The sequence below is a fragment of the Mytilus galloprovincialis genome, chromosome 5 (assembly GCF_965363235.1).
Source record: "Mytilus galloprovincialis chromosome 5, xbMytGall1.hap1.1, whole genome shotgun sequence".
In the NCBI taxonomy this organism is placed as follows: domain Eukaryota; kingdom Metazoa; phylum Mollusca; class Bivalvia; order Mytilida; family Mytilidae; genus Mytilus; species Mytilus galloprovincialis.
Window position 1 is genome coordinate 43119363 of NC_134842.1, and position 22422 is coordinate 43141784.

Below are 22422 nucleotides of genomic sequence, written 5' to 3' on the forward strand. Positions count from 1 at the left end.
ATTAAAAATTGTGATATGTACGATGGCTTGTTTCGAAGCTGAGACATGGTTAAATTATCGGGGTACGAAGTGTGATTCATTTTTCCGTAAATAAGCATACCCCAAAAATCTTTTCGTGATGCGGCTCTTCATTGTAAAAAATCCTTTTTTTCACACAATAAGATCTTTGAAATTTTAATAATTTGAATGCCTTTGATAACTCCATAGCAAATCAATACAAATGGTTATGCTCAGTCACTTGTTTAAAATATAAACATGTCCAATATCAATACACAGAAATTTATGTTTACAGACAACGTTTGTGTCCCTCAATTAGAGACCCATGAAGGATATTGACCCAACTGTTTCGGGTTAGAGTGAAGGTTTGCGCTTTTTAAACCCGCTGCATGTGTTTGCACCTGTCCGTAGTCAGGAACGTGTTGTTCAGTGGTTGTTGATTGTTGATGTGGTTTATATAGTTATCAAAAGTACCAGGATTATAATTTTATACGCCAGACGCGCGTTTCGTCTACATAAGACTCATCAGTGACGCTCAGATCAAAATAGTTGAAAAGCCAAACAAATACAAAGTTGAAGAGCATTGAGGACCCAAAATTCCCAAAAGTTGTGCCAAATACGGCTAAGGTAATCTACTCCTGGGGTAAGAAAATCCTTTAAGTGTTTCTCGTTTGTCGTTTTTATATGGATTTACTGTTTGAATGGTTTTATACTAGTCACAATCAGGGCCTTTTAGAGCTTGCTATTAGCATGATTAGGTGTGTGCCAAGGCTCTGTGTTAAAGACAACACTTTGACCTATATTGATTTACTTTTAAGAAAGTGTGACTTGGATGGAGAGTTGTCTCATTGGCACTCATACCACATCTTCTTACATATATTACCAATTTAGAAATGGTACAACAAAAGCGCACAATCGTAGTGTAGATCTGACAAGAAACAAATACAATCATTCATAGGTTATAGTACGATTTCTAATACTGTGTGATTCAGCAAGATTTTTGAAACGGTCTTTCGATTTCAATTATCGTACATGTTAATGTCATTCAATTCAGCTGACTTTTTAAAATTAATGAAAATGTTTGCATTATTAACTGAATGTGACAGAAAATCACATTCTAACCAATACATTATCTCTAGTCACATTTTTTGAAACGACCAGATTGAATCATAAATGAAACTTCTACTTGTTTCCTTGTTGATGTATTGATTGCATATTTCGAATATAGGAACACTTGTTGTTAAATGTCGAATTATTTGATGAAATATTCGTACACTTCTCTTATCGTGTACTTTGTGCGTTAAAGACATGTTTTAATAGTTCAGTCTACATGGTTTAATTAATGAGCAATATGATCGTTCCTGGCAAAAACCTCAAAACAGTGTAACAGATTGGAAACTGAAAACTGCACTACATAAAATTACTTATAAGGCACGGTTAAGAAGAACAAACCAGAATGTAGTCAATATTTTAAAGAACACAGTTTCAATGCATAGGTTAAACTTTAAAAATCTAAAGACTTGTGTTTGTTATTCTGAAAGCCGAATGGCAGGTGATCAGCGTAGAAAAGTAAAATCACAAAATTACTGAAAACTACGAGTATCAAATCAAAACGAAAAGTCCCTAATCAAATGGCAAAAGAACACTTTTTGACTTATAAATAAAAAAAAATGCATGAAATCAAATATCTTCTGTTTCTGAGATTTATGCTTATTACGGATATCCTGTAACACGTAAACAAATAAAGTCTCATATGCAAATAAAATAATGTGAATCTTTCATCACAAGACAATTCTTTGTAGTGTTATTACATGAAATGGTTTTCACTTCATTTAAACTCATGCGAAAGAGCTAGAAATACTTGAAGGATCTTGAAGCAAGGGGCCAAGAATAAGTTATTTCTCGCCAAACGCCGATTTGTAACAACACATTAACACTATCAAAGTAATGAGATGCTTTAACAAACTGTAATTTTGTAACTAAATCAAGTTCACTAGGTATATTTCATTAAAACGTGTTTTTCCATATAATTTCTTTAAATCAAAGACCTATCGTTCTTAAAAGGAAAACGCTCAATATAGATCAAATTTATAAGGGAATAATTACATTGTAACCATTTGTGTTCCCCAAATTATACCGTTTAGATTTGGCATTACGCAGAAGCAGAGTGATAATTGACTTGTATGCAACCTAGTATATCACCAAGAGTTAGTTGTAGAAAGGACAGTATAAACTTTACTATTTTAGAAAATCCAATGACTAAATGTTATTGAAAAAAACATTTGAATGCAATTTGTATTGCAATTCATAATTCTAAAAACGTTTTTATGTTATATCTAAAGTATATGCAGTCGGACTAGGTCTTTCAATCCAATTGATAGCAGTTGAAATTAAACATTATTATCCGGAGATAAGATAAATATGACCGTTACGTTGATACAGGCAGAAAAGACATTAACAAATAGTATTATATATTACTAAGCCAAACTAATTGAACGAAATGCATCACACAACCCAGTAGTGAAACGCAAAATTAAACTTGACACTGTGTTGATTTTTTTTTATCTGTAATAAAACAGATGATGTCCGACTTGCGATCGTCATATTTCCACTGAGTATCGATTCATATGCCGGATGATGCAAGTAAGGCAGGTGATGCTAACTTCTCTCGTTTTTTCTCTCCAATTTCGTGATTTGTCTCTACATTAACCTTTTTTTTTAACATTATAACATCTGTAGACACACTGTCTCTCTGATATATTGTGTTGCATGTACTACATTTTTTATTATCTACAGACAGTAAAGGAGATTCACAATGCTTAACGTTGGCAAACATACACTTGTGGAGATACTGGAAAAACTATCACCTATCAGCAAGCAAATTCAGGAAAAAATCGAAAATTTTGGAGATGACGTAATGAGTTATTTTATGTTCTTTTGAAACCATTTAATATGTATTTCTAAATACTCAGTAGTTTTTTTAATGTTATCGATAACGGTCTTCGTGTTTCATTCTACGATCTCTGTTTTCTGATTTTCTTGCCATTCTTTATGATATGCACTTCAATAAAACATGCCTTTGTACGATTTTTTTGTATTGGTTTTTTTTGAAAAGTGCCTTATATATATGATATGCCATAATTACATTTCAATCTACATAAAATGCTATAACGGCATTTCGCAACTAATGTTCTAATAACGGTTACGTATTTTTAACATATAGCTCTTCAACGATTTTCGGTACATATACATCTTCGGATTTCAAATGTTTGGCTTTGAGCGTTCCTGATGAAGGTAAATCCGGAAAAGCGCTTCGGACGCAATAAATTATTAAACGTGTTGTTTTATATTTTTACGATTTCTAGGATAGCAATAATGAAACAATTCTATTTAAGGTATGAAAAATATCTTGAACATTCACTTTAACATGTTTAACTTTGATTTCCTTTTGTTTGATTAAATTATGCGAGACGCTAGGTCAATATATCTTCTGATTGATAGCCTATATTTCAATTTTACAGTATCTTTTGAAGAGTACATGTTTGTGTTTATTCATTAAAATTATGTAGATTAAAAAAAGATTGGTAGAATAACAATAGAAAACAATTAGCAAACACGATTTTTGTTGTTAGAAAGAAGGGAAATTCTTAAGACAAATATCTTTATGTTATAAAAAGAGGAGATGTGGTATGAATGCTCATCAACTCTTAACAAGCGACCAAAATGACACAGAAATTAACAACTATAGGTCACCGTACGGCCTGCAACAATGAGCAAAGCACATACCGCATAGTCAGATATAAAAGGCCCAGAAGTGACAATGTAAAACAATTGAAACAAGAAAAATAACGGCCTTATTTATGTACGAAAAATGAACGAAAACCAAATATGTAACACATAAACAAAAGACAACCACTGAATTACAGGCTCCTGACTTGGGACTCACATACATACATAATGTGGCGGGATTAAACATGTTAGCGAGAGCTAAACCAACATTTGTAAAAGTAAACACTTTTAGGTCGAAAAAACGGGAAAATGACAGTCTAATGTACACAAAAAATAAAAACAAGAAGTCACATCAACAAACTAAAAAACTCAACATCACCTCCTGACTTAGAACAGGTGCAAGGCACAATACAAGAAAATTCTTGCAAAAGCATTATGCAGTGAATCTTCATACAAAATAAATCTCAATACAGCGAGGGGAAAAGATGCAGTTGGAAGAAGCAAACTATAATTATATTATTTGAAAGGGTTTTCCAGAGGAAAAGGTAAAGCCTGCATCTTATAACAGAGCGGTTAACAGATCTCAAAATATTCAAATCATGTTTTATTAATTGAACAATCCCAGCGACACCACCCTCCCTTAAAAAGCAGTGTATGCACATGCTAATTGGTACAAACAGTGTATGTGCATTGTGTGTAAGGAAACTTGATGCCTATGATTTGAGACAAATCATGCTATATGTTCGCTTAAAAAATATTCTTGATAATGTTCCCATGAGGAAAAGTTTTGGCAACTTTAAATGTTCCTTTCATCAGAAATTTAGTATACACTCAACTATACAAGTTTTTTCATCGGTTTCAAGTATAAAAATAATCAATTACAACAAAAATGCAAATTGCTACTCGAGAAGTACTTGGATTTCACATGGTTAGATTTTGTTTCAACGGCAATGAAGACAATACCAATCAAAACCAAGGAGTAAACAAAGACTCACAAAATCAAGGGACATTTACATCAATAGTTATAAATAATAGATAAGGAACAACACGAACTCAACTAAAAACCGGGAGTGAAATCAGGTGCTCCGGAAGGGTAAGCATTTCCTGCACCGAATACTTACTAAAATATTGATATCTTTTTCATTACAGGAAAATCCAATTTCTATTGGAAACCTTGGTGACATTATAACAAAACACAGCATTTGGCAGAAACGTTTCCCAAGAGTAGAACCGTTTTATGGTAAATGAATTCTACATAAACATATTCAATAGTAATCGTGTACTAACGGTCTAACGGATATTTTCAGTTGTTGAACATTTTCAATAATTTTTTCAGGCATTGTTATACAATTAGTTATTGCACTCATCATGCTTATATTGGTAAATATCATCCCTCGTAAGAAATTAATTGACTTTATAAAGTCGTACATCTTTAACCTTTTCCTTGGACAATATTCACTTATATTTGTGTATTAACTCTATTGTATATGTATATAAAAAAAATCTCCAGTTATTACAGTTCACACATTTATAATAAGTTTTGTGAATGAGAATCATATTCATTAGATATTAAAGTGAACTCACAAATAAAGTGTTTGTTTTTCAACATTCCACTTCAACTTTCAAATTTCAATTCTACAAACTTTTATATTTAATAACTTGTAGTTTTTTCAACATTCAACACCCAGATTTCGATAATAAACATTCGATTACAACATAACAACATCAAGAGCTCAAAAATTAGATTTGTCGCATGTGGTATTCAACATTCAACATTCAGTTTTCAGTTATTAACATTAAATTGTTGAATAATGAAATATTTAATTATAATTGTTAGAAATCGAATGTAAATTATTTGAATAAGGTTAACTGTATACAAGAAGATTTAAAGGAAATAGCTTTATTATTTAACTTCGTTTTCCACTACAGAGAAGTTGTCCTCTAACTATAATTCCACGTCTGATGACCATGTTGAACGCATCTATTTCATCAAGCTTGCTATAAAGGATACAACAGAAAGAATTAAGTCTGCCTCATATATAAAAATACTTAATGACAGTCAGTTTAGAACAAACCTTTGCGATAAAAGTAATTAATTCAGCTTTCCAATTGTAAACTTTCCATTTCGATTAAGCAACATTCCAACAGCGCCTTCATATGGCGTATATATCTCTAAGTTGATATAATACATCAGGGTTTCGTTTTTTATCACGATTTTATGAAAGATGTTTGCTGTTCATGATGTAGCTATTAAACTATGAGTTCAACGCTTCAAATTTATTTACAGACGCCATTAATAGTTAGTTGACCGTTATTAAACATCTGTTTCACAGATGACATATATTTTCCGATTAATTAATTGTCGTAATCACAATCCTGTCATCCTTTCCCTGAATGTGATCTACCAAATAAGACTTATCATCGATATTGTACTTAAATGAGTTATACAAAGGGTGCTTGTTATGGAAGCTGTTATTGTTTTTGTCTATCATACATTTTGATTTATTGCTGCTTTATTCTGCTTACAGCCGTAAAATGTAATGATGTTGACCCTGTAATAAGGATCCTGGCAGATATGGGCCTTTCTTTTGATTGTGCAAGTAAGGTAAACTATAATTTATAATATATCATTGCTACCCATAGTTAACATTTGTATGCCATGAGCATTCAAATATTTCAATGACAATTTAATGTACATGCCAAATTATTTAAAGTATATTTGAAAAGAAACTGATACCCATTTTGTATTATAACATGTGCTTGTTAGTGTTAATGTAAACTCAGCGGATGTAAGACAACAACACTTCATATAAGGTATAAATGTTTATATCAGTTGAAATACTATTTGTTAATGGTAAAACGATTCAACGTAATAGTAAGCTACAAACAACAAGCTCAGGTAGTTTTGTTAAAAATATATACTCAATAAGAACTATTCTGTGCACATTCCAGATTGAGATTCAAAAGATTTTAGAACTTGGAGTTGATCCCTCAAGGATTATTTATGCCAACACAAATAAACCACTTTCATTTATCAAATATGCTGCTGATAATGGCGTTTCCATGATGACATTTGATTGTGAGGATGAACTGATTAAAATCAAGAAAGGTTATCCAGATGCAAAGTAAATCATATTTTGTTGCTTTTAAACTATTGCGTGTTTTTTTTTAAATCGCAACCAATCGGTATTGTAGTGACAGCTCCGTGTTTCAATGATAAAATAATATTTTGCCTTTTATACGTAAACCATTTGCAACAAAACATTCTCAGTTAGAAACATCTCAAATATCTTAACCTCCTGATAGTACCTGTGTTAACTTTCCATTATAATATAATACGGATTGTCACATTATAACTGGCGATCTTTACATTGTTAATTACACTTCTCTGCGAAAAAAAAAGTAAAATCACATAAATACTGAACTCCGAGGAAAATTCCAAACAGAAAGTCCCTAATCAAATGGCAAAATCAAAGGATAAAACACATTAAACGAACGGACAACAACTGTCATATTCCTGACTTGGTTCAGGCATTTTCAAATGTAGAAAAAAGTGGATGGAATCTGGTTTTATAGCACTAAACCTCTAACTTTTATGAAAGTCGCATCAAACTACGTTATGTTTACAACGAGGCGTGAACAAAACAGACATAATCGGTAAAATAGTCAAAATATAGATACAGCAGTCATCACCGTGTTACAATTTAAAGACAAACAAACATATACAAAAAAACACAAAAACCATCTATCAAATTAAAAAACACATTCCTTGTTTCGCGTGTTGGGCGTCAGAAAATGCAAACGTCACAAAAAAAAGAAATTTTGTCGTTCAATGTCTATTCAAAACAATTATAATTTCACATAGAGAATGTGGTATGCAGAGTTATAAAATCAAAAGTAATGTTAGAATTATTGTGTTATCCAAAAGTCCGAAATATCGCAAGCCTTAATCGTTTTGTAAAACCATCAATCAGAAACGCAGCTTCAAAAAACTTAAGATATCGATCGGGGTTTATACCAGGCAATGGGCTAACTCGAAAGAGTAGAAGATACTCTCTCCGAAAAGGTTATGAATATGATGTCGTTAATCATGTTAATATCCAAATCATAAACTGAATAGGCCGATGAATAAACATGTTACATCGATATTCAAAAAACAATTTAATGCATATCAGACCTATGAAGAAATTGTAATCGTCGTCGTGTGAATATTACAATGGTGTATGTCCATTTTTTTCATAAATTGACTTATTGGTACTACTTGCATCCTCGTGTAATGATCTATCTCCCTATACTTCTATATCTCTGAATCTTGCCCCATTTAGGCCTTAAAAAATACTCTTAGAATGATGTATCTCCACATCTTTAATATTTGAAAAAGTTATACTGATCTATGTTTTATCCAATGAAAATGTTTGAATTCTGGTCATATGACACAAGCTAGCAAATGGAAAAAGTTTGAAGCATGACAGAAAAGTAAGTTATATTTTAGCTTTGTAATTCAATTATTTTTCTTAAAATCATTCTAATAATGAATTTATATTGTTTAAATGTGTATTAACTTTGTGATATAAACATATTTCTGAAGAAGAAAAAAGAGATTAAAGTATAAAGCATGATATATGGAGATACAACATTTTAAAACTTTCTTTTTTCAAGTTAATTTGGAGATACAACATTTTAAAACTTCCTTTTTTCAAGTTAATTTGGAGATACATCATTATAATCTTTTTTCTTGCACAAAAACACCAATTAAGAAATGATTATACATTTTGATCATTTACAGGGATGACTGTCATTTGCTGCCAATCTTGAACCTACCCGACGTTCCTCTGATAAGGATATTTTTCTTCTTAGATCTAGAAGATCTCGTGCTTGTAGTAAATAGGGTTTGTAAAAGATTTTACCACCTAATTAAATCAACACCTGTCTTGTGGAGAGTATTTGAATTTTATTGGCCTCAAGTTATAAAAGAAGAAGACTTACCCTACATATTTAGACACTCAAAGAGCTTCAGAGTTTTCAATATTGGATATTGTACCTACTCAGGCCGTCTGTCTGTGTTTGATTATAGTTTCATTTCAAGTTTGAGCTGTGCAAGAAAACTCACATGGTTGAATTTAACTAGAACTTCAATATCAAGCACATGCTTTTTACAGTACCTTCCAAATCTTGAAATTCTTGATCTTTCAGAGTGTGAAAATCTGATTGACTGTGATTTTCATGTAGTATCTCAGTGTCATAAACTTCAAAACTTATATCTTTCATTTGATAAAGTAAACCCAAAGACAATCAAAGACATTGTTTCCTGTATACCTCAATTAGAAATTCTAGATATAAGTGGTATATTTTTGAAATTTTTTGAAGTGACATCAATTCTTGATCAGTGTTACTGGACACTTATGTCTATATACCTTAGTGTTGATTCATCTGTGAATGAAGAGGACTTACACAGGGAGATACACTTTAATTACACAGACCTTTCCTATCACATATATACACCAATATTTAATAATTAACAATGGATCCTAATAACTATAATATTGAGGAGATTTGTACAGTATCCAATGATCAAGAATTAGCTTCTATAATTCAAAACACTGATGACAACTGTACTATTATAATAGTCGATGAAAATAACAATTTTCAGTTTACAGATTCAACTGTAAACAATATATTTGAAACCAATTTAAATGAAAGTTTTGATTTAAATGAGGAACATAGCACGGAACATATTTATGCAAATGTACAGATTCTAAATCCTACAACCAGTTCTACATGTTCTAATGAATTGCAAAGTGATTCAACTGATAATTTTATATATACTGCAGTAGCATTACCTAATGAAAACAAAACCATAGCTTCAAGAAATGCGGAAGAAATTGATGAAGACCCAAGTCATCAAGGTGAAGGTAATGGCAACAATACAACAAGGAAACAAAATGTAAAAAATACAGAAGAGCAAAATGAAAACACAATAGAAGAACAAAACGTAGAGACAAATGAAAATGATGAAACGATGCGAGGTAGAAAAAGGAAAAGACAATCGGAATTATGGAAACAAAATCTAAGGAAAAGAAGACGGCAGTCAGGTATGGAATATGTAAATACTAGAGGTAAAACACAGCGAAAGAGAGAAGTTAAACAAGGAACAAAGGACTGTAAAGGTGGATGCAGGTTTAAATGCAGTAAAAATATATCAGAAACAGAAAGGAAAGCGATTTTTAAAACTTTTTGGTCATATAGCGATTCTGAAAAAAATGCATTTTATGGAAATAATATTGAAAAGTTAAAGAAAGAAAGGAAGCGAACAAACAAAGAAATTTCAAGAAAACAATTTACATATAAATATCATTTACCTAAGGAGTGTAGTAAACTCCGTATTTGTAAAGAGTTTTTTCTTTCAACCTTAGATATAAGTGGCCGTAGGATTCAATGGTTTTTTGATAAAAAGTCTCCACAGTTTGAGGACAAAAGGGGAAGACATGTAAAGAGGAAAATATCAGATGAGTCTAAAGATAGAATCAGAAACCATATCAATTCATTTCCTCGAATGGACTCCCACTATTGTAGGTCTTCTGTAAAAAGACAATATCTTGATCCTTGTTTGTCGATAGCAAAAATGTATGAGCTTTATGTTTTAACATGTAATACAACAGATGTTACTCCAGAAAAATATCATACATACAAAAACATATTTAATTTTGAATTTAATTTGGGTTTCCACACTCCCAAGAAAGACAGATGTGACCATTGTGAGGAGTACAAATCCAATAAATTGATCAATCAAGTTGGTGAAGATTTGAAAATAAAGTATGAACTACACATAGCTGGAAAATCTAATACCAAAGTGGAAAGAGATAACGACAGAAGTTCCGACAAGGCAGTTCTTTGCTTTGACATGGAAAATGTTATAACCTGTCCAAGGGCAAATATTTCAAATTTTTTTTACAAAAGAAAATTGAATGTGTTCAACTTAACTGGACATTTCTCGTTAAATAAATGTGCTTATAATGCAATTTGGCCAGAACATATAGCAGGCAGAGGTGCCAATGAAATTTCGAGTGCCTTATTAAAAATTTTAGAAAAAGTGCTAGAAGATTTTCCTTCTTTAGAAACCATAACGTTATGGTCGGACTCTTGCATACCCCAGAATCGTAACTCTATAGTTATTAGTGCACTGCAGCATTTTATGAAAAGTGACAGATCATATTCACTTAAGTCTGTAGAACAAAAATTTTCTGAGCCAGGCCACTCGTCTATTCAAGAGGTTGACTGTGTACACAGTCACATTGAGAAAGCATTGAATCTCAGCGAGATTTTTAGTCCTGTCAGTTTTTTGCGAATTCTGACAAAAGTTCGTAAAAGATCAATGAAAGTGATTCAATTACAGCCTGAACACTTCTTTGATTTTCAGACAGCTAGTCGGACATTTAAATATAACTCTGTGCCCTTTACTAAGGTTAAGTATTTAAAGTTAGAAGTTGAGAAGCCGTTACACGTTTTGTATAAGGTATCATTTTCTGATGAGAGTTTCAAAGAGGTTTCCATTGTTGCACAGAATACAAGAAAAAAACAGAAAACTGTTGTCATGCCAAAAGTTAATATGTTGACCAAATCAAACTTTTTGTCAAAAGAAAAAGTCAAAGATTTGAAAGATATGTTAAAGTATATGCCCCTTGATGACAGAAAGTATTATGAGACAGTTTTCAAGAGTTACAAGTAAGCTTCAAGACGTTGACTCATTATTGATCACTATTGCATTGTCAGACAGTGTAGGATGTTATCAGAATTATGGTCTGAAGGGACTTAAAGGATGCTGGACCTTTACATCTTAAATGTTATTTGTGTTTCATTTTTTGTTAAAAAAAAGTTTTGAAAAGAATTCAAAATTCTCATTCACTGGGTTGACTGTTAAATACTTTTTAGTTTTGAGAACTTATTGAGTTGTTACATTGAATAAACCAACTGTTTGTGGTTATTGTTTTTTATATACCATTTGTTATTTGTTTATGCTAAATATACAAGAAGTATTTCTTTTATTTATTTTTGCCAATATCTTTCACAATTATGCTTTGTATCTTGTATTGAAACAATTTTGTTTTGCGTTCAAATAACAGATTCTATCTTTATGACTTAACGTTTTCCAAAAGAATTCAAAATGCTCATTCACTGGGTTGACGGTTAAATGAGTTTTAGTTCTGAGAACGTATTGAGATGCTACATTGAATAAACCAAATGTTTGTGATTATTGTTTTTTATATATCACAAATTTTGTCATTTGCTTTGCTAAATATACAAGAAGTATTTCTTTAATTTATTTTTGCCAATAATATCTTTCACGATTATGCTTTGTATTTCGTATTGAAACAATTTTGTTGTGCTTTCAAATTAAAGATTACTTAATGTTTTCCAGTTAATCATCATTATTGCCAAATAATAGTGTCAGGAATAAACGATGATAAAACATATACATTAAAAATTATATTTTGTAATCCTTTAAAATCTTTTTCCTAATGCATTCATAGTTTATTGGTTTAATGTTATACTGTTTCAAGTCCAATACCATTTTAATTGTTGTAAAATATGTGACCAAAAAGATAAAATTGTTCTATCTCCAAATAATTTTTTGTCTTTTTTATTTAAACGGAGTGTGTTTGTTATTATCGGTAACAATAAAACATCAACATTCATCAATTTGAAATACAAAAAGAATGTATCATCGTTCTTTCATTGCTCCTTGGTAGAAAAACAAGTTATCACTTTTTCAAATGGAGTTATCTCCATTTTCAAAAATATGGACATAGACCACTATTAGATTCACACGACGTCGTGTTTTTTTCAAGTGATTTGATTGGGGTTTTTTTAATCAAGTGTGACAATTTTTTTTTTATAGTAAATATGATCAAAAATGTAAACAAACAGACTACTTTTCTGGTAAAACGTGGAAAAAATATGCTAAAACCTTATATACATGGTCATAGAACGCTATCGAACATATATAGGAAAATTGAAATATGAAAATCATTTAATGAAAGTATTTTAATATGCTGTTTTATATTTTTTATATAGACTAGTGCTGAGGATCAGTCCACAATCCAACTATAAAGTCAAATTGGACCTAGGAAAAAAATTTGGATGTCATCCCATGAACGCATCAAAACTGATGGAAATGGCTATGAAACTCAAATTGAACGTTATCGGTGTAAGGTAAGGTAAGACAAATATAAAGAAATGTGAATTGCAAGATTGTATGCAAATTACCAAAGTGTAATTTGTTTCTGATTTTAAATTTTTTGATAAATGTAGTAATATACTGGCTTTTGTAACATATATTTTTAGGGGCCAGCTGAAGAACTCCTCCGCGTGAGGGAGTTTCTTGCTGCATTGAAGACCCATTGGTGGCCTTCAGTTGTTGTCTGTTCTATAATCGGGTTGTTGTTTCTATGACACATTCCCCATTTCCATTCTAAATTACATTTTGGTATTCCCGACAAATTTTTGGGTCATGTATGGGTACTTTTTACGCTATCTCTTCCCATCAAGGAAGATCATCTTATGTCATTATATGTTCTTTTGAAAGGGATTTCTGTTTGTAAGTACTCTGACATGTTAAGGTATAACGGACTATAGATGAATGAAGTCATCAGTTATTTGGTAATATTTTAAATGTGACCCCCAGTAGTTGTCAATCTAGATATACACTGTATATACAATGTATCAGATCGACTAGCGATCACATAGGTTGTCTATCGTGAAAATTCAAACAAGTATTAAGAATTGTATTTGAATATATACACAAACATATCATAAATGGCAGGTTAATGATAACGTACATCAGAAGCACGTGTTGCCTTTATAAGAATTAACCGTTGCGTTCGAATCAAACAGTTAGGAAGACCAAATCAATTACCGCGTTGAATATCAATTAATTGAAAATAAAACATTTAACACCTTCTTATATATTTTTTTTTCTAGTTTATATATTGTCAAAATACGAATCGGATAATTGGATAAATATTGCGCAGTCATGATAATACACCTATCCATTATCTACTGGTAGGCCGGCCCCCTTAGCAAAACATGGCAACCCAGCATCAGAGGTCAAGCTAATCAACAAAATGGCAGTTATTATGAACATTGGATAATAACAAAGTAAAGCTATAACAAATACAGTTATATAAATAAGAGCAATATCTTGTTCATATATATTTTTTATGGTAAATTATGATGAAATAGTTACCCCTCAAGGAATGAGAGAAAGATTTACGACATTATGAAGAAATTCTGTCCATTCATACTAAATAAAAAGAAACAAATAAAATAATGCAAGTTTGAAGACATTTTGGATTACTTTCATATTCCCAAACAAATGTAGTTTAAACAACAACATATAAAATGTAACATGATTGACACGATAAAGTATTATGATAAATTATAGGTTTAATTAAGAATGGCTAAATTAATGCTGATAAGTATGTTTATTGTGTAGACAAACACAGCATGGGTCAACTTGTAAAACAAGCATCATTGCTCCAGTACGTATTAATTGTTTATTGAAAATATTTAACCGTTTTTCTTCTTTTTATGTCCATAGATAACTTACTGATAATTAAAATTCCTATCACTGTTAAAGTAAAAAATAAAGAACAAAAGAAAATTAATTAATTATTTTGCTTACATGTATATTTGGTCATTGTTTTAAATTCATATTCAACTCTCATCCTAAACAGAACTCTTTGCATATTGTATTATCCCTTTTTTAAATTAAGAAAATAAAATATATCCAATACTTCTTACTTCTCTTCCTTTTTTTTTTATCATAAAATATTTGATAAATAATGGTCAAGTATAATCAGCAAATATTTCCGAAAAAGTCATATAAAAATTAGACATTATCTTACTTGTTAGGAAGCATCTATTGCAATATATCTTTTTATTATTATTATTGGAGTTTCCCCTGTCTTTGGACAAAATTCTAGCAATAGACATAATTCTTATTCTTAGTAATTGAAATTGAAAAGATGTCAAATATTATTCTTTAGTTGCTGAATCTTAACGTGTGATAACCAATTTTATTTGCTAATTAAGAAGCGGAATAAAATAATTTAAGACAGCAGGGAAGATTAACTTTGTAGTTTTATAGCTTTAACTGATAAAAAGAATGAGAACTTTATATTGTAAATTTTACGATGTCTCTGATGTGACCTTGGGGTCAGATTTGTATAACATTGCTATTTGATTTATTGTCTAAATTGTATATCACTTTTTCACGTGTAGAAAACCATGTGAGTGGATTCCTTACTTCTTATCGGTCAATGATCTTGCGGGGTCAACACAAGTTTACGTGCCATGTGTGCACTTCCTTTTATCATTAACTTTCGCCTTGATAACTTGTGATTCTAAAACATTGCGTGAAATTTAAATTTCCCACCCGCAAACCTCCCTTTATTTATCTTTACAAGTAGTTTTGTAAATTATAGATTTTTTTAGTTGGGCAGATTTTTCTCCCCACCTTTGCTATTATTTGTCATTTATTCAATTGATATGATTTTAGTTGATGTAATTTCGTATTAATTATGTATTATAATTGCATATTAATTATGAACTTTTATGTCAAATGTTTTATTTGCAAATTGTATTTTTTTGCATTTTATGATTTTGAATAAATGACCTTTTTTCGTCAATCTTGTTTTTATAGATATAGCAAAACAAGCTCAAACTCTGGCTGACATGTTTATATGTCAATAAGTTTATGGTATCTGTCTGTCTGTCTTAAATATCATTATAATTTCCAGAAATAATACATACTAACTTAGATGTTTTATAGTATAATAAATCTTTAACTGAATGAAAAAAATATCAATATCAATTTTACACCAATTGAAATCTTATGTTTCAGGATATATATGTTTTCTTCATTTTTTTTAAATGGTAAGCATGTAAACAATATATCAAACAATTAGCACTGTCACCATATTCCTCTTTAATTGAATTATTGATTAATGTCAATAATTAGAATAATCTTTTCTTTTGTTTAAAATTGACAACTTGACCTTCCTCTACCCTGTTAAATTGATTTCTTTCCCTAAAATAATATTCTTAATGATTTAATTGTGAAAAACTCAAGAAATGCATATCAAATCAACTGTTCAGATAACATGTGCTGCTATCAAATGTTTACAAATGATTGACAGGAGAGTGGAAAGGTGTATTGTGCTATGTGATATTCTAAATCTCAATCTGGTTTAGGTTTGATTTGATGATTTGATTTTTGGTATTTGAACGCCACTTTTAAGCACCGCATTTAGGCTATTTCGTTGCGGTCAGTTTTTATTGGTCGAGGAAGCTGGACTGCCCGGAGAAAACCACCGACTTTCGATAGGAAAACTGACAATCCTAGTCAATTAAGATTATAGTCGAGTGCACCCGCACGAGCGGGGTTCGAAATCACAACATTAGTGATGACTGGCTAGTGATTACAGTAGAAACTACTTAGACCACTCAAGCACCTAGGCCCCAATATGGTTTAGAAAGTACAGTGTAGAGACTAGTGTATTTGGTTTGTATAAAGACAACATTGTCTTTTTACATAATGTATTTGACATTTTGCTTCTGGCTTCGTCTTAGAAAGTATTTATCTAAACTTTCGCATGCTATCCAATCAAATTTATTTTTGTTATAAAATATGTGAATTGAAAAGTTCAAAATCAATTATTCATATCTGAGTAAGGCAGTCTTTGCATAGGGAAGCACAGATTTTATTTTTCAAAATGATAATTATATTTTTTTATTAGTTTTCATGTTGGACATGGTTGTCTAGAAACAGGAGCTTTTGCTGCAGCAATTGAACAATCAAGAAAAGTATTTGACATCGGATTAGCTTTGGGATTTGATATGCACCTATTAGACATCGGCGGTGGGTTTCCTGGAGAGAAAATACAAAATGTAGAAACGAACATTACTTTCGAAGGGGTGAGTGTAAAACTATTTTATTTTCGGAAGAGAAGTGCATTACTAATTTTGTCCTTCAAATCATGAAAGTGACTGTGCAGAAAACAGTTGTAATACTAGTATTTCTTTAATACAATTGCATCACTGCAGACACAGTCAACATCTTGAAATAAACGTTGTATTTTGCTTTTTGTCGAGCCTTCGACTTTAGTCGAAAAAGTGAGACTAAGCGATCCTACATTCCGTCGTCGTCGGCGTCGTCGTCGTCGGCGGCGTCCACAAATATTCACTCTGTGGTTAAAGTTTTTGAAATTTTAATAACTTTCTTAAACTATACTGAATTTCTACCAAACTTGGACAGAAGCTTGTTTATGATCATAAGAAAGTATCCAGAAGTAAATTTTGTAAAAATAAAATTCCATTTTTTCCGTATTTTACTTATAAATGGACTTAGTTTTTCTGCGAGGAAACATTACATTCACTCTGTGGTTGAAGTTTTTAAAATTTTAATAACTTTCATAAACTATCCTTGATATGTACCAAACTAGGACAGAAGCTTGTTTATGATCATAAGATGGTATCAAGAAGAAAATGTTGTGAAAATAAATTTCCACTTTTCCGTATTTTACTTATAAATGGACTTAGTTTTTTCTGTGAGGAAACATTACATTCACTCTGTGGTTAAAGTTTTTAAAATTTTAATAACTTTCATAAACTATCCTTGATTTGTACCAAACTTGGACAGAAGCTTGTTTATGATCATAAGATAGTATCAAGAAGAAAATTTTGTAAAAATAAATTTTCACTTTTCCGTATTTCACTTATAAATGGACTTAGTTTTTCTTCCAGTTAACATTACATACAGTCTGCAGTTAAAGTTTATAAAACATTTATTAGATTCATAAACTATCCTGGATTTTTTTACCAAAGTTGGAAGCTTCTTTCAATCAAAAGACAGTATTGTGAGGGAAATTTTTATTGATGTTTTTCCTCATTTTTGTTGAGTCTGCGATTAACAGAAAAAGTAGGCGAGACACCGGGTTCCGTGGAACCCTTACAAATTTTTTTTTTATTAATAATAAGTCATTCTACACGTTCCATTTTATCTGACATTTTTTTTTTTTGACATTTAAACTAGTGAGTGAGATGTTTCTGTAGTTTGACACAATGTTGACTGATAACTTGGTGTGCAATGAAGAATTGAGAGAATATTTTCACCATTGGTATTTGATAACCAATTCGAATATGTAAAGTATTCGTTTATGGTTTTGATACTTTTACAGCACGTACAATTAAATGTTATATGTTCCTAAAAGGTACCAATATTGCAGGCTATAATGCCCCTAAATACACGCACATTAAATATATTCTATTGCATATGTTTAGTTACCGAGATCAAAATTTCACTTTTTATTTATTCAAATATTTCAATGTCTATGTACATATCGAATTTTCAACTTCTTTTGTTTTGACCAGCAGTTTCTTTTTAGTGGAATTTTTGTTTTCTTTGTGTCAGCAAAATTTAATTTCACCAGCAGGTTTATTGATTAAAATGTATCTTACGTGAGTTTGTTTATAGATTGCAGAAGTTGCAAACAAAGCACTAGATGATTTTTTCCCGGAAAAGGATGTACGGATTATAGCTGAACCGGGACAATACTACGTCTCATCAGCTTTCACAGTTGCCGTCAATATTATAACAAAGAAAACGATTACAGATAAAGACATTTTATCACCGGGTGGGTAATTAATTTGTATTCTAATACGACGTCCTTCTTTAGATTGTCTATAACGTTTTTGGTTTTTCAAATCAAAATGGCGACATTTTAAGCATACATAATATGTCTGCTTCGAGGTACAAAAGTTCAAAATATTTCTATTAGAATCGACATCATTCTATCATGCCATGCTCTATGTTCATTTCAACATGGGTAGGCTTTATATTTGTCAACATTTAATACCTTGCTAACGCTCAGTATTAAGATATTATATATATAATGCCTACCCATGTTAAAATGAGCATAGATCATGGCATCAAAGAATTATTTCTTAATTACAAATACTTTCTGAAATGTATGAGGTAAAATGTTAATATAAATCATGGTTAAAATATTTATTGATGTATTAACTTAATTTAGAGGCGAAATATTCATCATAACATCCAAACTCGGAAGTTGAAAATAACAGCTAACACCTTGGCTAAAATCACGATTGAGCACAAAGTAAAGTTAATCCCATATCAAATTAAACTGTTTTTGCACTAAATATGCATATACATTGACGGAGATCATCCAAGTGTTGCCATCGGCTAAAAAAAATTCAGGCAGTACCATTGGAAAACAAAAAAGCTATAACAACAATCAACAAAAGCCTAAATATTTAACAACTTTAACTCAAACGTATCAAGCGTGAACTAGATTAGTCGGAAAGGGTATGGTATTTTCCTTATGTATACAAGTTCGGGTAATAAGTTAATATGATGTAAAATAGCAAAGATTGATAATAAACCAATGTTCATGTGTTAGCTTAATTCCTTTGTGGAGATGGATTACATCTCAGAAACACGGACACGAACCTTTGATTTTTTCTACATTTTTAGGTCTGTTATAGATATGATATCAGTTTAAAACAATCTTTTTAAAAGCTTGGTTTTTTAAAACAGAATTAGCATTGGTAAACTATAATTTATAGTTAATTTAATATAAATGCACGGAGTTCTTTGTTTATGTAACTAAACAAATAATGTATCATACAAGTAGCATATTTTTCGTGAATACAAAAGGGACATTCAAAACTCATAAGTTGATCGAACCTAATTGTTTTAAATGAATGTAACTAGTTTAACAAATACCATAATGCCATCTGTCGTTTTTATGATCTAACATTGAAGGAAGTTCGCTACTCAGTGTCAAAATGAATTTTTTTTTTAATAGTACTAGTATACATTGATAGGGGATTAGTAAATGAACAAAAAGAGCACAAATAAAATATAGATCAATGTGCTTGTTTTCGAAATATTAGCCATCGAAATTTTAGGGGAAAATGTTCTCTCTTTATTTTTCTTAGCTTTATCATTGACAAGTTTAAGTTCTCAAAAATTATCAAAAAATAACAAGGATTTTATAAGACTTTCACAGATGGCTACTTATTATACATGTAAAAGATTTATAAAAAAGAAAACATACAGTCAATGGGCAAATTTTTGTTGGATATTCAAACTTGTAAAACCAGAGGATTCCCAACATCTGAGTAAAATTCCAAAACATGACAAGAAAACTTCATTAACACATTTTACGACGTCAAAATTAATTTTAGATGTGGATTTACTCAGCAAACCAACTGTACGGAACGAACCAGTCAGAGTGTACTATGTAAATGATGGAATATATGGATGTTTCCTGTTATGCTTGACAGATCCTGGGTGTTTTGTACCTTCACATTTTAAGGTAAATCAAAATCGTGTCATTGATGCATACACAAGTATCTCATTAATAATAAAATCAATGAAAAAATATACATAAACGTATATGTATCCAGCATTCGGGATTTTAGTTCCAGATGTTCCTGAAGCAGATGTTTCCATAAGTGCGAATTTGGCGTGTCAATTTCGGAAAGTGTTGTTTTTACTTTATTTACCCTTTCATATATATTTTACTTAACTTGAAAATAGGGAAAGTATATTTGTCTTTACTGTATGTATTATCAGTATACCAACTCTGTCTTCAGTGACGTCTTTGTAAGATTTATATTGAATGTATGTTTTGATTTGTTTGTCAGTAGTGTTGTATATCTGTAATGTACTTTTCCATAGTTGAGGAATCCAACTAATAGTCACTTTGATAAATTATTGAAATTGAAGAACTTAACATAGAAAGCAATGGGGCTATTAATTAGTCGTGTTATACCTCAACTCATCCCTAATTGACTATTTAAGTCAATCAGTTATTTTTCGTCACAGAAAAATTCTAATACTCGTTTCTATTACACAGACGTTGTTTCTTTTCAATTTGTTTGCCACCTTTCGTTTATGTTCCATTTCTTCATTTAGAATAACCAATTAGATATAAATTAAAATTAAAAATGTAACATATGCAAACGATATTTCCTTAAAACTAAAAGTATGTGCTTTTCTCTAGTAAGAAACAACATTGTTGGTTGTTTATCAAACAATGTATAACTATTGTAACAATCAAAAAGACAAATCCGATTCAGGGCATCTGTTTTCTAGAATACAAATATTACAAAGAATAGTATGTTTAGATTTTAACACCTCAATGAGTTGGTGATATATTAAGAATATAATTAGAACTGTAAGAAGTATGTCTTAACTCTAATATCATATATCGCTTAATTCATATTTTGTAATGCTAGGACACTGATGCGGAACTATATACCAGTACTATATGGGGACCAACATGTGATTCACTGGATTTAGTTATAGAGAACGTCAAATTACCAGAACTAACAACTGGAGATTGGATATTCTTTAAAGATATGGGAGCATATTCATTTACTACAGCATCATCTTTTAATAGTATGCCAAATATCAAGGAATACTTCATCTGTGAAAAAAGATTATGGTATATGTTTTGCTTTATATCTAATTTTTTTATCGATCCAGCATCAAATGCAATTATAGATCTGAACAGTCTGTTTTAGTTGTAAAAATAAAAGATAAACCTGGATATGTATTCGAAATGATGAACAAGCGATTAAATAGTTATGAAAACTAGACGAAACAACTTATAAATAAGATATGTTTTATTCAAGGGAAAATGTAAACATATATACATTCTACAATGTTCTAAAAAATGGTGGTTATACATCGATATAACAGCAACCTACATCGTGCTATCTAAAGAAATGAAAATGAAAAGAATCGAAACAAATCATTTCTCGCATGAAAATATGATAGCTATTCTTATCTTAAAATCGAAACAAATCATTTCTCGCATGAAAATATGATAGCTATTCTTATCTTAAAATCGAAAGAAAAAAACAATGCTATTTTCATGTAAGATCAAACTCCTATCATGTCGCCTCGTCTTTTCTCGTTTATTAATCTTGCTTTTATCAAACAACTTTTATACATTGATCGTGCTATCAAAATTAGGAAAAAAAAACACATGTTATGGTTACTGATTAAAGTGCTGACAACATAATTCTAGTAAGTAAATACAAGATAAATATATAGCCTACTTAATTTGGTAAAATGTTTTTTTTTTTCAGGGAACAAGTATACAACGCTAACTCCAGTGAGCATAGTTGTAAAATAGAACAAAATGAATAAAGCATGGTTTTATATATAACGTGACTGGATGTGTGCCACTAATTTCTTATAATCCGTCCACGAACTAATTATATCATATGAATATATCATTAGTTTGAATAATGTATTTGTAAATAATTCATTTAATTTAAAATTGTATAATAGAAAGTTGAGCATGTTTGCAATAATGAACATCTGAGAACTTTGCCAAAATGCAAGGTAATTTCAAGGGTGAAGTTCGTGTTCGTTTTAGTCGATAAATTTTGCAAGTGGAAACGGTTCCTTTATAATCAAATGTATAAAAGGCTTGTTAAGCAAAAATATCTTACAAATAGGAGCTAGATTTAGTAATGATTTGGTATTGATTCAAAATTTTATTTTAGAGTTATTGAGTTTTTTTGAAAAAAAAAGTTCACATGTCACGCCGTATCTCAAAAACGATTTCTGATTATTGCTTAAAACTTGACATACTT

General features: G+C 30.6%; 2 protein-coding genes across 2 annotated transcripts; both read left to right on the forward strand.

Moving 5' to 3' along the window:
• The first annotated feature begins 2791 nt into the window (after nt 1-2791).
• On the forward strand, nt 2792-21970 carry LOC143074044 (ornithine decarboxylase-like). Its single transcript, XM_076249596.1, has 10 exons — nt 2792-2911; nt 4876-4966; nt 6255-6331; nt 6679-6851; nt 12799-12936; nt 16524-16701; nt 18260-18419; nt 19996-20126; nt 21052-21260; nt 21910-21970. The coding sequence occupies exons 1-10, from the start codon at nt 2813-2815 to the stop codon at nt 21968-21970; spliced, it is 1317 nt and encodes a 438-aa protein (XP_076105711.1). The 5' UTR covers nt 2792-2812.
• LOC143075857 (uncharacterized) lies at nt 8302-12351 on the forward strand. The gene has a single exon (XM_076251441.1). The coding sequence runs from the start codon at nt 9248-9250 to the stop codon at nt 11450-11452; it is 2205 nt and encodes a 734-aa protein (XP_076107556.1). The 5' UTR covers nt 8302-9247; the 3' UTR covers nt 11453-12351.
• Nucleotides 21971-22422: the final 452 nt, after the last annotated feature.

What these genes read in the sequence shown, in the direction of transcription:
- LOC143074044 (XM_076249596.1), top strand. Translation starts at nt 2,813, where the DNA reads ATGCTTAACGTTGGCAAACATACACTTGTGGAGATACTGGAAAAACTA. An exon ending in TCGAAAATTTTGGAGATGAC is followed by an intron (nt 2,912 to 4,875) that starts GTAATGAGTTAT and finishes TTTTCATTACAG; the next exon opens with GAAAATCCAATTTCTATTGG. An exon ending in TTGTACCTTCACATTTTAAG is followed by an intron (nt 20,127 to 21,051) that starts GTAAATCAAAAT and finishes TTGTAATGCTAG; the next exon opens with GACACTGATGCGGAACTATA.
- LOC143075857 (XM_076251441.1), top strand. Translation starts at nt 9,248, where the DNA reads ATGGATCCTAATAACTATAATATTGAGGAGATTTGTACAGTATCCAAT.